The 13,409-nt window shown below is 55.0% G+C and overlaps 1 protein-coding gene across 1 annotated transcript; it reads left to right on the top strand.

Annotated features, from left to right (window-relative positions):
* The first annotated feature begins 4,180 nt into the window (after positions 1–4,180).
* Positions 4,181–12,424, top strand: LOC122904666 (histone H2A.V). The gene is made up of 5 exons (XM_044245731.1): positions 4,181–4,353; positions 6,543–6,620; positions 9,378–9,491; positions 11,667–11,796; positions 12,097–12,424. The coding sequence occupies exons 1-5, from the start codon at positions 4,351–4,353 to the stop codon at positions 12,156–12,158; spliced, it is 387 nt and encodes a 128-aa protein (XP_044101666.1). The 5' UTR covers positions 4,181–4,350; the 3' UTR covers positions 12,159–12,424.
* Positions 12,425–13,409: the final 985 nt, after the last annotated feature.

Here is a 13,409-nt window from a genome sequence, read left to right on the forward strand (position 1 = left end):
AGTAGTCAGAGAGGCAGAGAGAGAGGAGGAAGCAGGCTCCCTGCTGAGCAGAGACCCCAACCACCTAGGTCCCCCAGTTTAAAACTTTCATAATAAAAAATTACAGGGGCGCCTGGGTCGCTCAGTGGGTTAAGCCCCTGCCTACGGCTCAGGTCATGATCCCAGGGTCCTGGGATTGAGTCCCACATCGGGCTCTCGGCTCAGTGGGGAGCCTGCTTCCCCTTCTCTCTCTGCCTATAAATAAAAATCTTTTTTTTTAAGAAACGGCCTTTTTTTTTTTTTTCTAAATTTTTTTAAAAATTTTATTTATTTGGGACGCCTGGGTGGCGCAGTTGGTTGGACGACTGCCTTCGGCTCAGGGCGTGATCCTGGAGTCCCAGGATCGAGTCCCACATCAGGCTCCCAGCTCCATGGGGAGTCTGCTTCGCTCTCTGACCTTCTCCTCACTCATGCTCTTTCTCACTGTCTCTCTCTCTCAAATAAATAAATAAAATCTTTAAAAAAAAAAAAATTTTTATTTATTTATTTGACAGAGAGAGATCACAAGCAGGCAGAGAGGCAGGCAGAGAGAGAGAGGAGGAAGCAGGCTCCCTGCTGAGCAGAGAGCCCAATGCGGGGCTGGATCCCAAGTCCCTGAGATCATGACCTGAGCAGAAGGCAGAGGCTTAACCCTCTGAGCCACCCAGGTGCCCCAAATAACAATCATTTAAACAATTACAAATATACATATCCTGTGCCTGTCAGTCAAGGTCTATTCTGGTTCCAGAAAGCACACCTGTTGTCGGAACAGAGAGGATGTAAAGGTTGCTAACTGGCAGCTAGCTACCTCAAAGAAACAAAAGGAAAACCTCAGAACCCTAAGGGAAGGGCCTGTGGCCTGGAGCTCACCCCTGAGGGGAGAGCTGGCTGGGCTGCTGAGCAGGAGGGAGGGGCCAGTCTAGTTTTGCCGGTGTGGGGACAACAGATTCAGTCGCTGCTGTGCAAGGAGTGAAGCATTGCTTGGGTGATGCTGGAAGCGAGCAGACAGACGTGCTGGCCTCTCCCTCGCCGTCTTGGGGTCTCCCTTCAGTCCTCCCTGTTGGCAAAACCTAGCAGGGAAGCAGGCGGCAAGTCACCCAAGGAACACCCGGGGTGGCTCAGTTGGTTAACCCTCTGCCTGCGCCTTCAGCCCAGGTCGTGAGGATCCTGCCTCCTGACAGACCTCATCCAAACCAGGCAGGTTCTGATTCATGGAAGCTGTGATCTACCGCCGGGGGCTGACCTAACCCCACCTTTTCTAATTAAAAAATAAAAAGAGAGGGGTGCCTGGGTGGCTCAGTGGGTTAAGCCTCTGCCTTCAGCTCAGGTCATGACCCCAGCGTCCTGGGATCAAGCCCCACATCAGGCTCTCTGCTCAGCAGGGAGCCTGCTTCCTCCTCTCTCTTTCTCTGCCGGTCTGCCTGATTGTGATCTCTGTCTGTCAAGTAAATAATAAAATCTTTTTTAAAATAAATAAATAAATAAAAAGAGAGTGTGTTTGTTATATTTCCGAGAGCGGCCCCAAGAAAATGTCTGTCTCTTAAAGGCTTTATGATGTTTTGGAGAATGCCTCAGTGTTAAAGGGAATTTAAAACTCAACACAGGGGTAAAAGCTTGAGGAATCTATGTAGTAATCCTGTAATTGTTAAGGCTGTCTTCTCCCCACACTGGCAACCCCAGGAACACAGATGATGGTAAACGGTCATCCTCTACTCTTTGTACCTTTACAATTCTGCACGTGAATATACGGCGCACTCAGGAACTTAATACAACTTTGCAAAGCAAAACCGTCTCCAGGATGCCTGGGGGGCTCCGTGGGTTAAACGTTTGCCTTCAGCTCAGGTCATCTTCTCAGGGTCCTGGGATGGAGCCCCTCATTCTGCTCCCTGCTCAGTGGGGAGCCTGCTTCTCCTTCTCTCTCCCCCTGCTTGTGTTCCCTCCCTCACTGTGTCTCTTTCTGTCAAATAAATAAATAAAATCTTTAAAAAAGAAAAGAAAGAAAGACCATCGTGCCAGGTCAGGCTTCCCAGGAAGCGGACTGTAAGGTGGGACTTGCCCTCATGGGGCCTGCTGCGGAGTGCTCCTGGCGACATCGCCATCAGCCGTGTGAAGGAGAGGGGACAAGTTGAACAGCAGTGCAAGCAAATGGGGGTTAATGACACACGGGAGACTGCAGTCATTTCAGATCAAGGCACAAGAGCAGGAAAGAGCGGCCTTGCTCACTATTACCCCACATTCAGCAGCTGTGGGGAGGCGGGCTACTCCCTTAGGCCAAGCACAATTCCCGGGAAGACCCCTGACCAATGACCAGGCAGACCAGGTGGCTGAGGGATCCCGTGCCTCTGTTTTGGAAGGGCTCTGGGTCGAGCATCACAGCTTCCATGACCCCGGAGCTTCTCAAAGTTGGGTGCACACCGCAAGGCCTGCTGGCCCCGCCCAAAGCTCCTGATCCGGTCGGGTGGGCCGGGGTCCGAATCTGCTCTTGCAACGATTCCAGATGGTACTGGTAGCGCCTAGGGCCCGCACCACGAGAACCGTCACCTCACCCTGGACCTGATCCGGTTAAACCCACCCACGTTGAATGCTAACGCGCGGGAGTTCATCGCTTGGGGATGCTAATTCCCAAAACTCCCTGTTCCGACGGCGGTCCCTGTGGGCGCAGGACACCTCCTCCGCAGCTGCAGCTCCGGGGGAACTGGACCGGGCTAGCTAACGCGCGTGCTGGCTGCTGGGCTGCAGGCAGTGCTCACAGTGCCCGAGAGGCCCCCGCGTTCCTCCGTCTGTGGGCCTCAGCCTGGCTCTTGGCTCTCCGCAGGGTGCGGAAGCCAGGGCAGTCCTGCCTGCGACGCGCGCCAGGTACGCGAGCCTAACTCCATTGCCCCATTCCGCCCACCCCCGCATCTGAGGCCTGGAAGAGGGAACCCACCTGCTGCTGAGGAAAGTTTATCGGCTGTTAAACCCGCGCTAGGTACCCGGCGGGGGTACCAAACTCCGCACGGTGGGCCGGGCGTAGGAAAACTCGGCGCCCTCCTCAGATCACACGCCCAGAGAGCGAGGGCAACAGGTCAGGTCTCCGGGGACGGGGTCTGCAGGTGCGCAGGGACGCCGGGGGAATGGCGGGGATCTGCAGGTGGGGGTGGGGGGACGCGGGCAGGGGCGGGGTGTGCGTGTGAGCGGGGGGTGGGGCGCGGTCTCCAGGTGCGCGGGGTGGGGCGCGGGGAGTGCAGGTGCACAGGCGCACGAGGAGGCGCGGGGAGGGGAGCGGACTGCAGGGGCGGGGGGAGGGGCGGGGTCTGCAGGTGTGCGGGGGGGGCGGGGTGCCGTGGAGAAGGCCGGGGATACCGAGGGCACCTGCTCCGGGGCCGGCCTCGGGGATGCTGGACCCGAACCCCGCTCCTCACTTGTCCCCTCCCTAACCCCTGCGGTCCGAGTGAGCCCACGCACCAGGCCATCCGCACCCCACAGTAGCCCCCACGAAGACCTCCGGGGTCCCTGCCGGCGGTGCGGGCGCCCCCCTCCGTCCCTGCCCCGGGGCGCATGAGCGAACCCCCGGCGCGGACGCGGGAGGAGGGCAGCAGGCGACCGCAGGGACAAAGGCCGACGCAGCGCGCCGCGCGCGGGAAAAGGTAAAGACTGGGGCACCTCGGCGGGGCGGGTCCTAGGGAGGCCCGCCGCACCCCGGGTGTCGGCGTTCTGTCCGTGCTCGGGCGCCGCCGGGACCCGAACGCCCGGCACCGAGGGCCTCGACCTGCGGGACGCCACACGCACAAGCTACGCCCGCCGTCGCAGGCGTCACAAACATTCCTCTCAGGCCGCAGAGCGGGAGCAGAGAACACGCGGGAAAGCCGCCACCGCCTCCGGTCAACCCACCCATTGGCTAACCCTGACTTCGTTCACGGCGACCCGCCTCTCCTGCTCGCGGGCGATGTTCTCATTGGCTGACTACCGCCAGCCGTCCGCCCTCATTAGCCCGCCCCTCCGTTCGTCGGTCTGGAGCGGTGGAGACAGGCCGAGAGCCGCGCGTGGCCCCGCCCCCGCTCGCACAGAGGCGCGTCGGTGTTGGTGCTGGAGGCCCCGCCGCCCCGTGCCGTGTGCAAAAACAAACAGCCGTTAGGGAGGAGGTGCCAGGGGCGGGGCCTGGTTAGAAGAGGCCGCTCGATTGGGCAGCCTCTGGGGTTCAAACCAACAAGGCGAACGAGGATTGGCCGGGGCGGCCCGAAGCGGGCCCCGGTTATTGTCCGTGCTTCGGCGGCGGCGGCGGCGGCGGTCGGTGCTCCGGAGCGGCGGCTCGGCGGCGGCTCGGCGGGAGCGAGGGCGGGAGCGGCCGAGACCATGGTGAGGGCGGCAGCCGAGTGGTCTGGCGGCTGGCGGCGCGGATACCTGTTGAGGCAGCCCGGGGTCGCCCCGCCCGCGGTGGCGTCGGCGCGCAGCAAGGGGAGCGGGCGGTGAGGCTGGCCTGCGGCCCTCCGCCGGCGGATGAACGCACGGGCGGGTCTCGGGAGCCAAAAGTCCCGGCGGCGGCGGGCTGTCGGCTTGCTGCGGAGCCGCGGCTCCCGGGCCCGGCGGGCAGGTGTGCGACCGGCGGCGGCCCCTCCGACCCCGGCGGCGGACCTGCGTGGGCCGCTGCCCCGTGCGGCTCGGAAAGCCCGCGCCTTAATGCCGCTGCCTGCGGAGCGGCTGGGACGTAAGTGACTTCGGGCCCGGCCGGCGCTGCTGGCGGCTGAGAGCGGGTCGGTGTTTTCGGACTCGGCACTGCGGGCCGCCGGAGCCGCCGGAGCCCTGGGCGCGGGGCGGACGGGGAGGGTCCCGTCCTGCGGAAGGACGGAGTGCAGGATGCTCGGGACGGCTCGTAGGTGCTGCTGCCTCCGTGCTGCCGCCGCCTGCGCGTTTATTGCGGAACGTTAGAGCCGCTGAGATGCGTGCGGTGGACGCTGTAGCCTCCGGGTGCTTCGTTTTGTGTTTCTATTGATGTGACAGAGATCACAAGCAGGCAGAGAGGGGGAAGCAGGTCTCTACCGATCTGAACGCCCGACGCGGCGCTCGATCCCAGGACCCAGGGATCATGACCCGAGCCGAAGCCAGAGGCTGTAACCCACTGAGCCCCCCCAGGCGCCCCTGTAGGCTACAAGTTCTTTGAAGAGTTGCGCTGCAGAGGGGCCGCGCGGTTTCAGAGCTTAGTGTCCACTCGCTGGCACAGCTGGTCAGTCTCGTAAACGGATTTTAAATGTTGACGACGCCGCGGTAGACTTGAATGGTACGGATGAATCCGTCCGGCCGAGAACCTCGGGTTCCGTCTTAGCTCAGGTCCTTGGTGTTCCCTCCCCGAGGCCAGAGTGTGTCTCACTTACCAGTGATGTCCCAGTGGTGTGTGCGCACGCCTGCTGCGCAGCCCGGCTCTACGGGGCGGGGGGGGGGGGGGTGGGGTGGCTACGGCCCTTGTCTTTTTCTCCAAGACGTAGTTTTGTGGGGGTTCGGGTGGCGCGTACCTGCACTTCAGTTGTTGAAACGGCTGTGAAAGTCTCCCTTACTTCCCTGTACCAGGTCCTGTTTGTGAACGGTAAGACTCCCCAGTCCTCCTTTTACTGGCTGTTGATAGTAGGAATCATTTAGCCCTTTCCGTGTAGCTGGAAGGTCTTTCTGATTCTCAAATATATCGAACAAAGTTTGGCATTGGAGCCATTCTTCAGTGTCCCATCAGTGGCATGAAGTCCTGTCACCTCACTCTGCAGCCAGCCCTGCCAGTCGTCTTCAGACTGCTTCTTTCTTCCAAAGTGACACTCTGCACCCGTGAGGCACTCACCCTGGTTCCAGCCCCCCTGCAGACTCTGGCACCCATCTTTCTCTCTGTTCCTCTCGTTTTGACAGGTGCCTCCTGTAAGATGCACCAACAGTATCTGCCTGTGAGGGTCGTGTCCGGCAGGTGCCACGGTGCCCTCCTCCTAGCTGAGTGCTCGTCTGGTGGACGTGCACAGTGCATCTCTGCCCCAGTATGCCAGCTGCTTGTGCCTCTGGGCTGCTGGGGACCTGCGCGCTGGTCGCGGCCTCAGTTTCGTAGTAGAGCCCCGGGTGGGACGGCTAGAGCACGTGCTACTTCATGGGCATGTTCTTGAGGGTTTGGTTTTTATAAGGTGCTTTTTTTCTCTTTCTCCAAACAGCTGACTTCTGACTATTTCTGTGGAAATGATATATGTTAACTGGTTTTTAAAAAATATTTTAAAAATATTATTTCATTATGAAATATTTCCAGCATAAAAGTTACATTGACTTGTTGAAGGTTCTTCAGGGTGAAATTTGAGAAAAAAAAGTCAAAAGTTCGGGAATCTCATTTTAAATAAGTATTTAAGATTCAACGTTATGTTTATATAAATTAATAAATGGTGGCATAAAACCTGTATGTCTGAACTTGAGGAAGAAGATGACCTAGAATTTTTTTAACTACCTGAGGTAAAACTGGAAGAAATTGTTTCCCATATCTTTTTGAAATATCATTTTCAAGTCTTCATCTGGAGCTTTTTTTCACTTAGGCTGGAGGCAAAGCTGGAAAGGACAGTGGGAAGGCCAAGGCTAAGGCCGTGTCTCGCTCCCAGAGAGCCGGGCTACAGGTAATTGATGTTCTCATAATTCGCTATTAAATTAGTTCCTTTACTGTTATGATTCAGGACCCAGAAGTGTTTCATTAATTATGAAAATGTACTTGTATTGTTGGCCTTTTAATGAGATTAATTGGTCGAAATTTAAATACTAAAACAACAGTGTTTTAATTTGTATTTTTCTAAATAAGAACAAGTCATGAAGTGACCTTAAATGAACTCTGTGATTTTGCTCTCTTAAAATCTGTTATTTCTGGATTGTAAGTATGTTCTTGGTTCTCTTATAAATTGGGTCATGTTCAAGTAAGTCTGCTGTGGGCTTTCTTCTGGGGGAGGTGTGTGTGGTCGGGGGGTAAACTCTGATATGACAGGAATTTGGGGCAGAATGACAGGCAGTTCGTTAGTTCTTTGACTGTCCCCAGTAGTTTCAGCTCTAGACTGCAGTGATGTACCCGAAACACTCAGTACCTTCACACTTCTTATATTTCAGTGGTTGCGACTGTAATCCACAAACTCAGAATGTTCTGAATAAGTACGAATTACTCCCTGCGTGTAAGACACCCTTTTCAAAGGAAGGTGTGAAGGCCAGACTGTAAGGTTTGGATTTTCAGCCTCTCGGCTGTGGTGAGCCACTGAGAGCTTTGGAGCAGGAGCATGGCATGACTCGTGGGTACTGAAGGAAGGGGCTAGAAGTTACCCCTGATGGTGCCTTCTGTATCCAGAGCATTGTGTGAACCTGACCACGGCGGGTTAGAGACAGGCACGGCGGCTGGCCTTGGTGCTGTAGTCGGCAGCGCGCCCCTACGCGGGTGCGGGGCAGAAGGAGCAGCAGGCGCGTGTGCGATCTGCCGGTAGAGGGTTGACAGGCGAGAAAGGTCTCCCTAAGGCTCAGAACCTTCGGGCGGAGGAGTTTGTCTTGAGGCAGAAGCAGGTTGTGACATAATCGGTGTCAGGTGGGTAACTTGAAGTTCCCCAGAACACCGGCAGGAAGAGACTCGCCAGTCATAGATCGGAGCCCCCATTCCAGGAGGGAGCGATCAAAAGAATGACAGATTTAAGTTCCCTTGTGTCAGATAGATTGTTGATGCTGCAGATGTTTGCTGATAGAGCATGAGAATAGAACACAGGGACCCTGGCGGACCCTCAGAAACACATGGGATCTGAGTCAGAGAAAGAAAAGCCTGAAGACCAGCCCTCCTGGAAGACCATTAGAGCTCTGTGTCATCCCTGCAGCTGATGGAAAAATGGGGTTCCAGGGGCGCCTGGGTGGCTCAGTGGGTTAAGCTGCTACCTTTGGCTCAGGTCATGATCCTGGGGTCCTGGGATCGAGCCCCGCGTTGGGCTCTCTGCTCAGCCGGGAGCCTGCTTCCTTCTCTCTCTCTCTCTCTCTGCCTGCCTCTCTGCCTGCTTGTGATCTCTCTCTCTGTCAAATAAATAAATAAATAAATCTTTAAAAAAAAAAAAAAGAAAAATGGGGTTCCACGTCCTAGTGTGTCGTTAGACAGCCTGCCTGCTCCGGGGGAGCCCGGGGTTAATTAGTGAAGGATTGTAACTGAGCAGAATGCCATGCCTTTCCTCCTCAAGGATGTGATCTAGAAGTGGCCTCTAGATTTGGCAGTTCGGGTGTCACCGCTGACCTTCAAGAATGATGTTCGGCAAAAGCCAAGTTTGGGTTGGCTTCCAACCCAACTTCCTGAGGTGACAGGAATGTTAGGGGTTTGGGGTTTCCTTTTAAGTTTTGCCTTTGGAGGGTCACCTGGGTGGCTCAGTGAACCAGTTAGGTGTCCGACTCGAGATCAGCTCAGGTCAGGCGAATTCAAGCCCCGAGCTGGGCTCCAAGCTGGGTGTGGCACCTGCTTAAACATCAGTCCATCCATCCGTCTGGGCCTTTGGAAAGGAGATGTGCAGACAAGCAGGAGCTTTGCTAGAGGCATGGAGGCGTTCTGAGCGAGGTGCACATGAGAGGCCGCATGGGGGTGCTGGTGGAGCTGCTACAGTGCCAGAGCAATGTAGGGTGGGGCGGTCAGGCACAGGGGTGCGGAACAAGGACCCCTTGGAGCTGAGGAAGTGCCTCATCTCAGGAAGAGTCCCAGTAAGAAAATGGTGTTGGTTTCTCTTAGCCACCAGATCACCTCTTAAAACCAAGCACAGAAGGGTGGCCGGGGCCCAAGGAAGGTGGCGGGAGAGGAAGTCCCACGAGGCTGTTCCATGAAGGGACTAATGATCCCCACACGAGGCGAGGCCCTGTGGGGTGTGCGCCGGCTGCTGCACCGCGTGCTTTCTCTGTGCGTGGCTGTGACACTCCGCGTTCTGAACAAATGCTGTTCTACCTTTTCTTCTCTCCACAGGAGAGTAACCGGCATGGAGGGGTGGGCTCCTTACTAGGACATAAGCACAGGTCCCGGGAGCTCTCTGTTGCTAGATCGGTGTGACTTTTTTTTTTTTTTTTTTTTTAAGATTTTATTTATTTATTTGACGGAGAGATCACAAGTAGGCAGAGAGGCAGGCAAAGAGAGAGAAGGGGGAAGCAGGCTCCCTGCCGAGCAGAGAGCCCAATGTGGGGCTCAATCCCAGGACCCTGCGACCATGACCTGAGCCAAAGACAGAGGCTTAACCCGCTGAGCCACCCAGGCGCCCCAGATCAGTGTGACTTCCGACATGCACAACCACATTCATCTTCTGTCCTCTGTCACCCCCATCACTCAGCCTTCGGTCACACGCGGTGGTGTGACGGTGAGACTCTCAGGTGCCTGATGGTTTGTCTTTCAGTTTCCCGTGGGCCGCATCCACAGACATCTGAAGACTCGCACTACGAGCCACGGAAGGGTCGGTGCCACGGCTGCCGTGTACAGTGCCGCGATCCTGGAGTACCTCACTGCGGAGGTGTGCGGGACGGGCTCATGTGGGTTCTGGTGGGGGCGGTTCTCTGAAGGACTGGAGCCCTCGGAGTTGGGGCTCAAGACAAAAAAACATGCGTGCTTCGAGATGCGTCTTACTGGCTGCCAGGGTCAAGCGGAACTTTGATGTACCCTTGTCTAAAGTCCAGACGAGGGTCTGCAGTCCGTACCTTTAAGCGATGTGACAAGGGAGTGTCACATACTCTCAGTGCTCCTCTAGTAACGCAGGGAGCCATGACTGTAGGTATCACTGCTCCGTGATCTTTTTTTTTTTTTTTTTTTTTTTAAGATTTTATTTATTTATTTGGCAGAGAGAGATCACAGTAGACAGAGAGGCAGGCAGAGAGAGAGAGAGAGGGAAGCAGGCTCCCTGCTGAGCAGAGAGCCTGATGCGGGACTCGATCCCAGGACCCTGAGATCATGACCTGAGCCAAAGGCAGCAGCTTAACCCATTGAGCCACCCAGGTGCCCCCACTGCTCCATGATCTTTGTGAGATTAGACCACAGTCTCCTGGCGAGTGAGGATTTGGGGTGGGTAGAGATTTGCCAGTGTGAGGATGCATTTTTAAAAATCGCAGGTACATAATGGTGATGGGGTCATATGCATAAAATGCCGTATCTTGGTCAGTTTGATACTTTAGGATGATAAGTTAGTTAATTCTTAACAGTTGGGTGATGAATCAGCACTGCCTCGGTTGTGGCCACTTCTAAGGCTCTGAAACTCCTTCAGCCACCTCCCAAGCCAGGGAAGTCATTAGATAAGCAAGCAAGCCAGACGGTGGCCATGGCCAACCTGGTGGAAATAAGGAAGGTTATTCCTCAGGAGAGCTGTGGTCGGGACCAAGGCTAAAGGTGGAAGTTTGATCTGTTCACTGTCACTGCTGCTGGTCTGTTAACTTCCCCAAGTCCGTAACGTGCGGACGGCCTCGTCTCCTTTAGGTCCTGAGCCAAGGATACGGTGTTGGCAGCATGGACCGTCTGCCCCCTTCTCCTGCAGCTATCCCAGTGTGCGTGCGCATGTGTGTGTGCTTAGCGGCAAACTTTGGAGAGGGCCGTACTGCATTTGCTCATGTGGAGGCATAGTCTTCTGGCTCAGAATGTTCCCAATAGTTAAGTTGGGGAAGTTAGTCATTAGTAGAAGTAAAGAAAATACTGGAATCTAAGGTCAGGGATAATCACTTTTCAGCCTTGGTTTTGCACTTGGTGAGCTCTCGAAAGATGCTGGTACCCCGCCTCCCGCCAGAGCAGCCAGTTTTGGAAAGAACGGAGCGGGGTCCCAGTGGCTTGTAAAGTGTTCCCATGGCTTCCGGTGCACACCAAGGCTTCCGGCTGCTCTGTCTCTGTGCGGCTCTGGGGACTTGCATTTGTAGGTTGTACAATGCTGGAATAGTCTAGGGAGGCAAAAAAAAACAAATTAAAAATGCAGTTTTATGGCCAGCTGGGGCTCTGAAGTTCTTTTATTTTATTTATTTTTTTTTTTAAAAGATTTTATTTTTTATTTATTTGACAGAGAGAGATTACAAGTAGGCAGAGAGGCAGGCAGAGAGAGAGGAGGAAGCAAGCTCCCTGCTGAGCAGAGAGCCCGATGCGGGACTCGATCCCAGGACCCTGAGATCATGACCTGAGCCGAAGGCAGCGGCTTAACCCACTGAGCCACCCAGGCGCCCCTTCTGAAGTTCTTTTAGTTGGAAATTCCCATTCTAGAATAAAGCTTGCTGCCTGCAGATTATAGGGCCCACTGATGTTAAAAACTCTAAGTGAGAAATTATTTTCATTAGGTTTTTAAACTTTTTACGAGTGCTAAGAAATAAACAGCAGCCGCTAAAGGCTGGGCAAAACTAGACTACAGGGACACAGAAAGAACGCTTTTCCAAGGCGTTCGCATTGAACATGGCGGCGAAGGGACAGTCTCTCCCTCACCGCCTTCTTGTAGAAGTGGGTGCTTGCCCGAGGGTCTCTTGTCCCTGCAGCAGGCGGCTGCGGAAGGGCCTAATGAAGTAAGGAGAGTCCTCTGAGAGCATCAGGAACGTGCAAGCACAGGTTGTCGGTTCCCACATCTGTCATGTCCAGGAGCCTCGGGGATCTTTCTCACTCTGATGGGTCCACACTGACCCTCAGAGCCTCCGCCTCCTGACGCGCTGTCCCCCTGGGCGCTTTGTAGGTGCTGGAGCTGGCAGGCAACGCCTCCAAGGACCTCAAGGTAAAGCGGATCACTCCACGCCACTTGCAGCTGGCGATCCGTGGGGATGAGGAGTTAGACTCGCTTATCAAGGCCACCATCGCCGGGGGCGGTACGTATGCTAACCTGCTGGCCTCGGCCATCCGTGGCTTCTGTGAGGAAGGCCAGAGTCATATCTAGGCTCCCCGGTGCCTGTGCGGTCCACGTGTGCGCACACGTGCTGACACATGCACACCCCGAAACCCATAAGAGCGCTATTCTGCACAGTTTCATTGGGGCTCCTGGAGCCCGAGAGAGGGAGCCCTGGGGGTAGGTACTGTCACAGGGTCGGCGTGTGGAAGAGGACTTGAGTCTGTGCGGTCGCTGACCGTCGAGGCGCCGTGGCAGTCTGATTCTGTGCGCTTCCTTGCAGGTGTGATCCCGCACATCCACAAGTCTCTGATTGGCAAGAAGGGACAGCAGAAGACCGCTTAGAGCATGGTTTTAACCAGCCCCTTCCTCCCCGTCATCGTACTGTAACCGGGTCGAAGAAAGAACGGGGCCGTGTGGAGGTTTTCGGAGAGGCGGGTGGAAAAGCATAGACAGTTACTGTAGACGCGATGAGAGACCTGTGTGTGTCCCGAGGCTCCAGTTTGACAAAGCCCCTTTCCACGTGGCAGCACCTGGGTGTTGATTGGCTGGGTTTCTCCCGTGTGTTTTATACAAAAATGGAATCGATAAACCATTTTTTACAAAAATAACATGTCTCAGAACTGTTCTGTTCGTGAGGTGTTAGAACTGTTTTGCTCCTTCTTTGAAATTTTTAAAATTTCAAATCAGTTATCCTATATTCACGGTAATTTTAAAACAGAGATTGGGAATATGGACTTCCCAGGATTGATACCATGTCCTTCTACGGGGTTGTAGGCATGCTCCGCTCATGGGACGCACCCTCAAGTTACACACCTGGAGGGAGGGAACCGGCGGTGAGACCGGGGCACGCCAGCAGTTAGGAGGTGCGTCCCGATTCCACAGGGACTCGAGGACAGAAACGTACAGTCAGAACCTATATACGAGGCTAGTGGAGTTGTCTCCGGCGCCCTTAACTGTGTGGCAGGCCCTGAGCTAAGCACTTTAATGATCAGGAAATTGTGCGCACCCACTCACGAACATACGGAAACTGGGGCTTGCAGATGTCACCGTTAGCCAGAAGATGCTTCTCTCATAGACAGAAGGCGGCTGAGCCGGGATACAGCCTCAACTTGGCCGACTCCAGAACCCACACGCGCACCTGGGATTAGAGTTAAAATTGATCAGAGTTTCTGTTTCTGCTTCAACCTCCAGCTTCCAGTTGTCTTGCCTTGACACAGCAGAGCACTCAGCAGGTACGGGCCGTGTTTCCGGACGCTGGCTTGCTTGGTCAGCTTCCAAGTAACGCGTGCGATTGAACGCAGCTGCCAACTCAGAGACCATCAGAAAGCTCTATGTTTCTGCCAGGGAGTCTTCGCTAAAAAAGAAAGTTTAATGTTTTATAATGTAGCACTATCAAGATAAAACTCATTTTAAAAAACATATTTTATTATGGAAATTTTCAAAAATACCGAAAATAAAGAGAATAGTGTAATAAAGCCTGGCGTGCTCCTCCTCCGGCTTCCAGGTTACCCTGTGCTCAGTCAGCTCTGTCTTACCTATGCGCCTGCCTGGCCCTCCTCCCAGTGGGCTGCTTTGAACCCCATTTCAGGCGCC

The sequence above is a fragment of the Neovison vison genome, chromosome 4, assembly GCF_020171115.1.
Source record: "Neovison vison isolate M4711 chromosome 4, ASM_NN_V1, whole genome shotgun sequence".
NCBI classification, from domain to species: Eukaryota; Metazoa; Chordata; class Mammalia; order Carnivora; family Mustelidae; genus Neogale; species Neogale vison.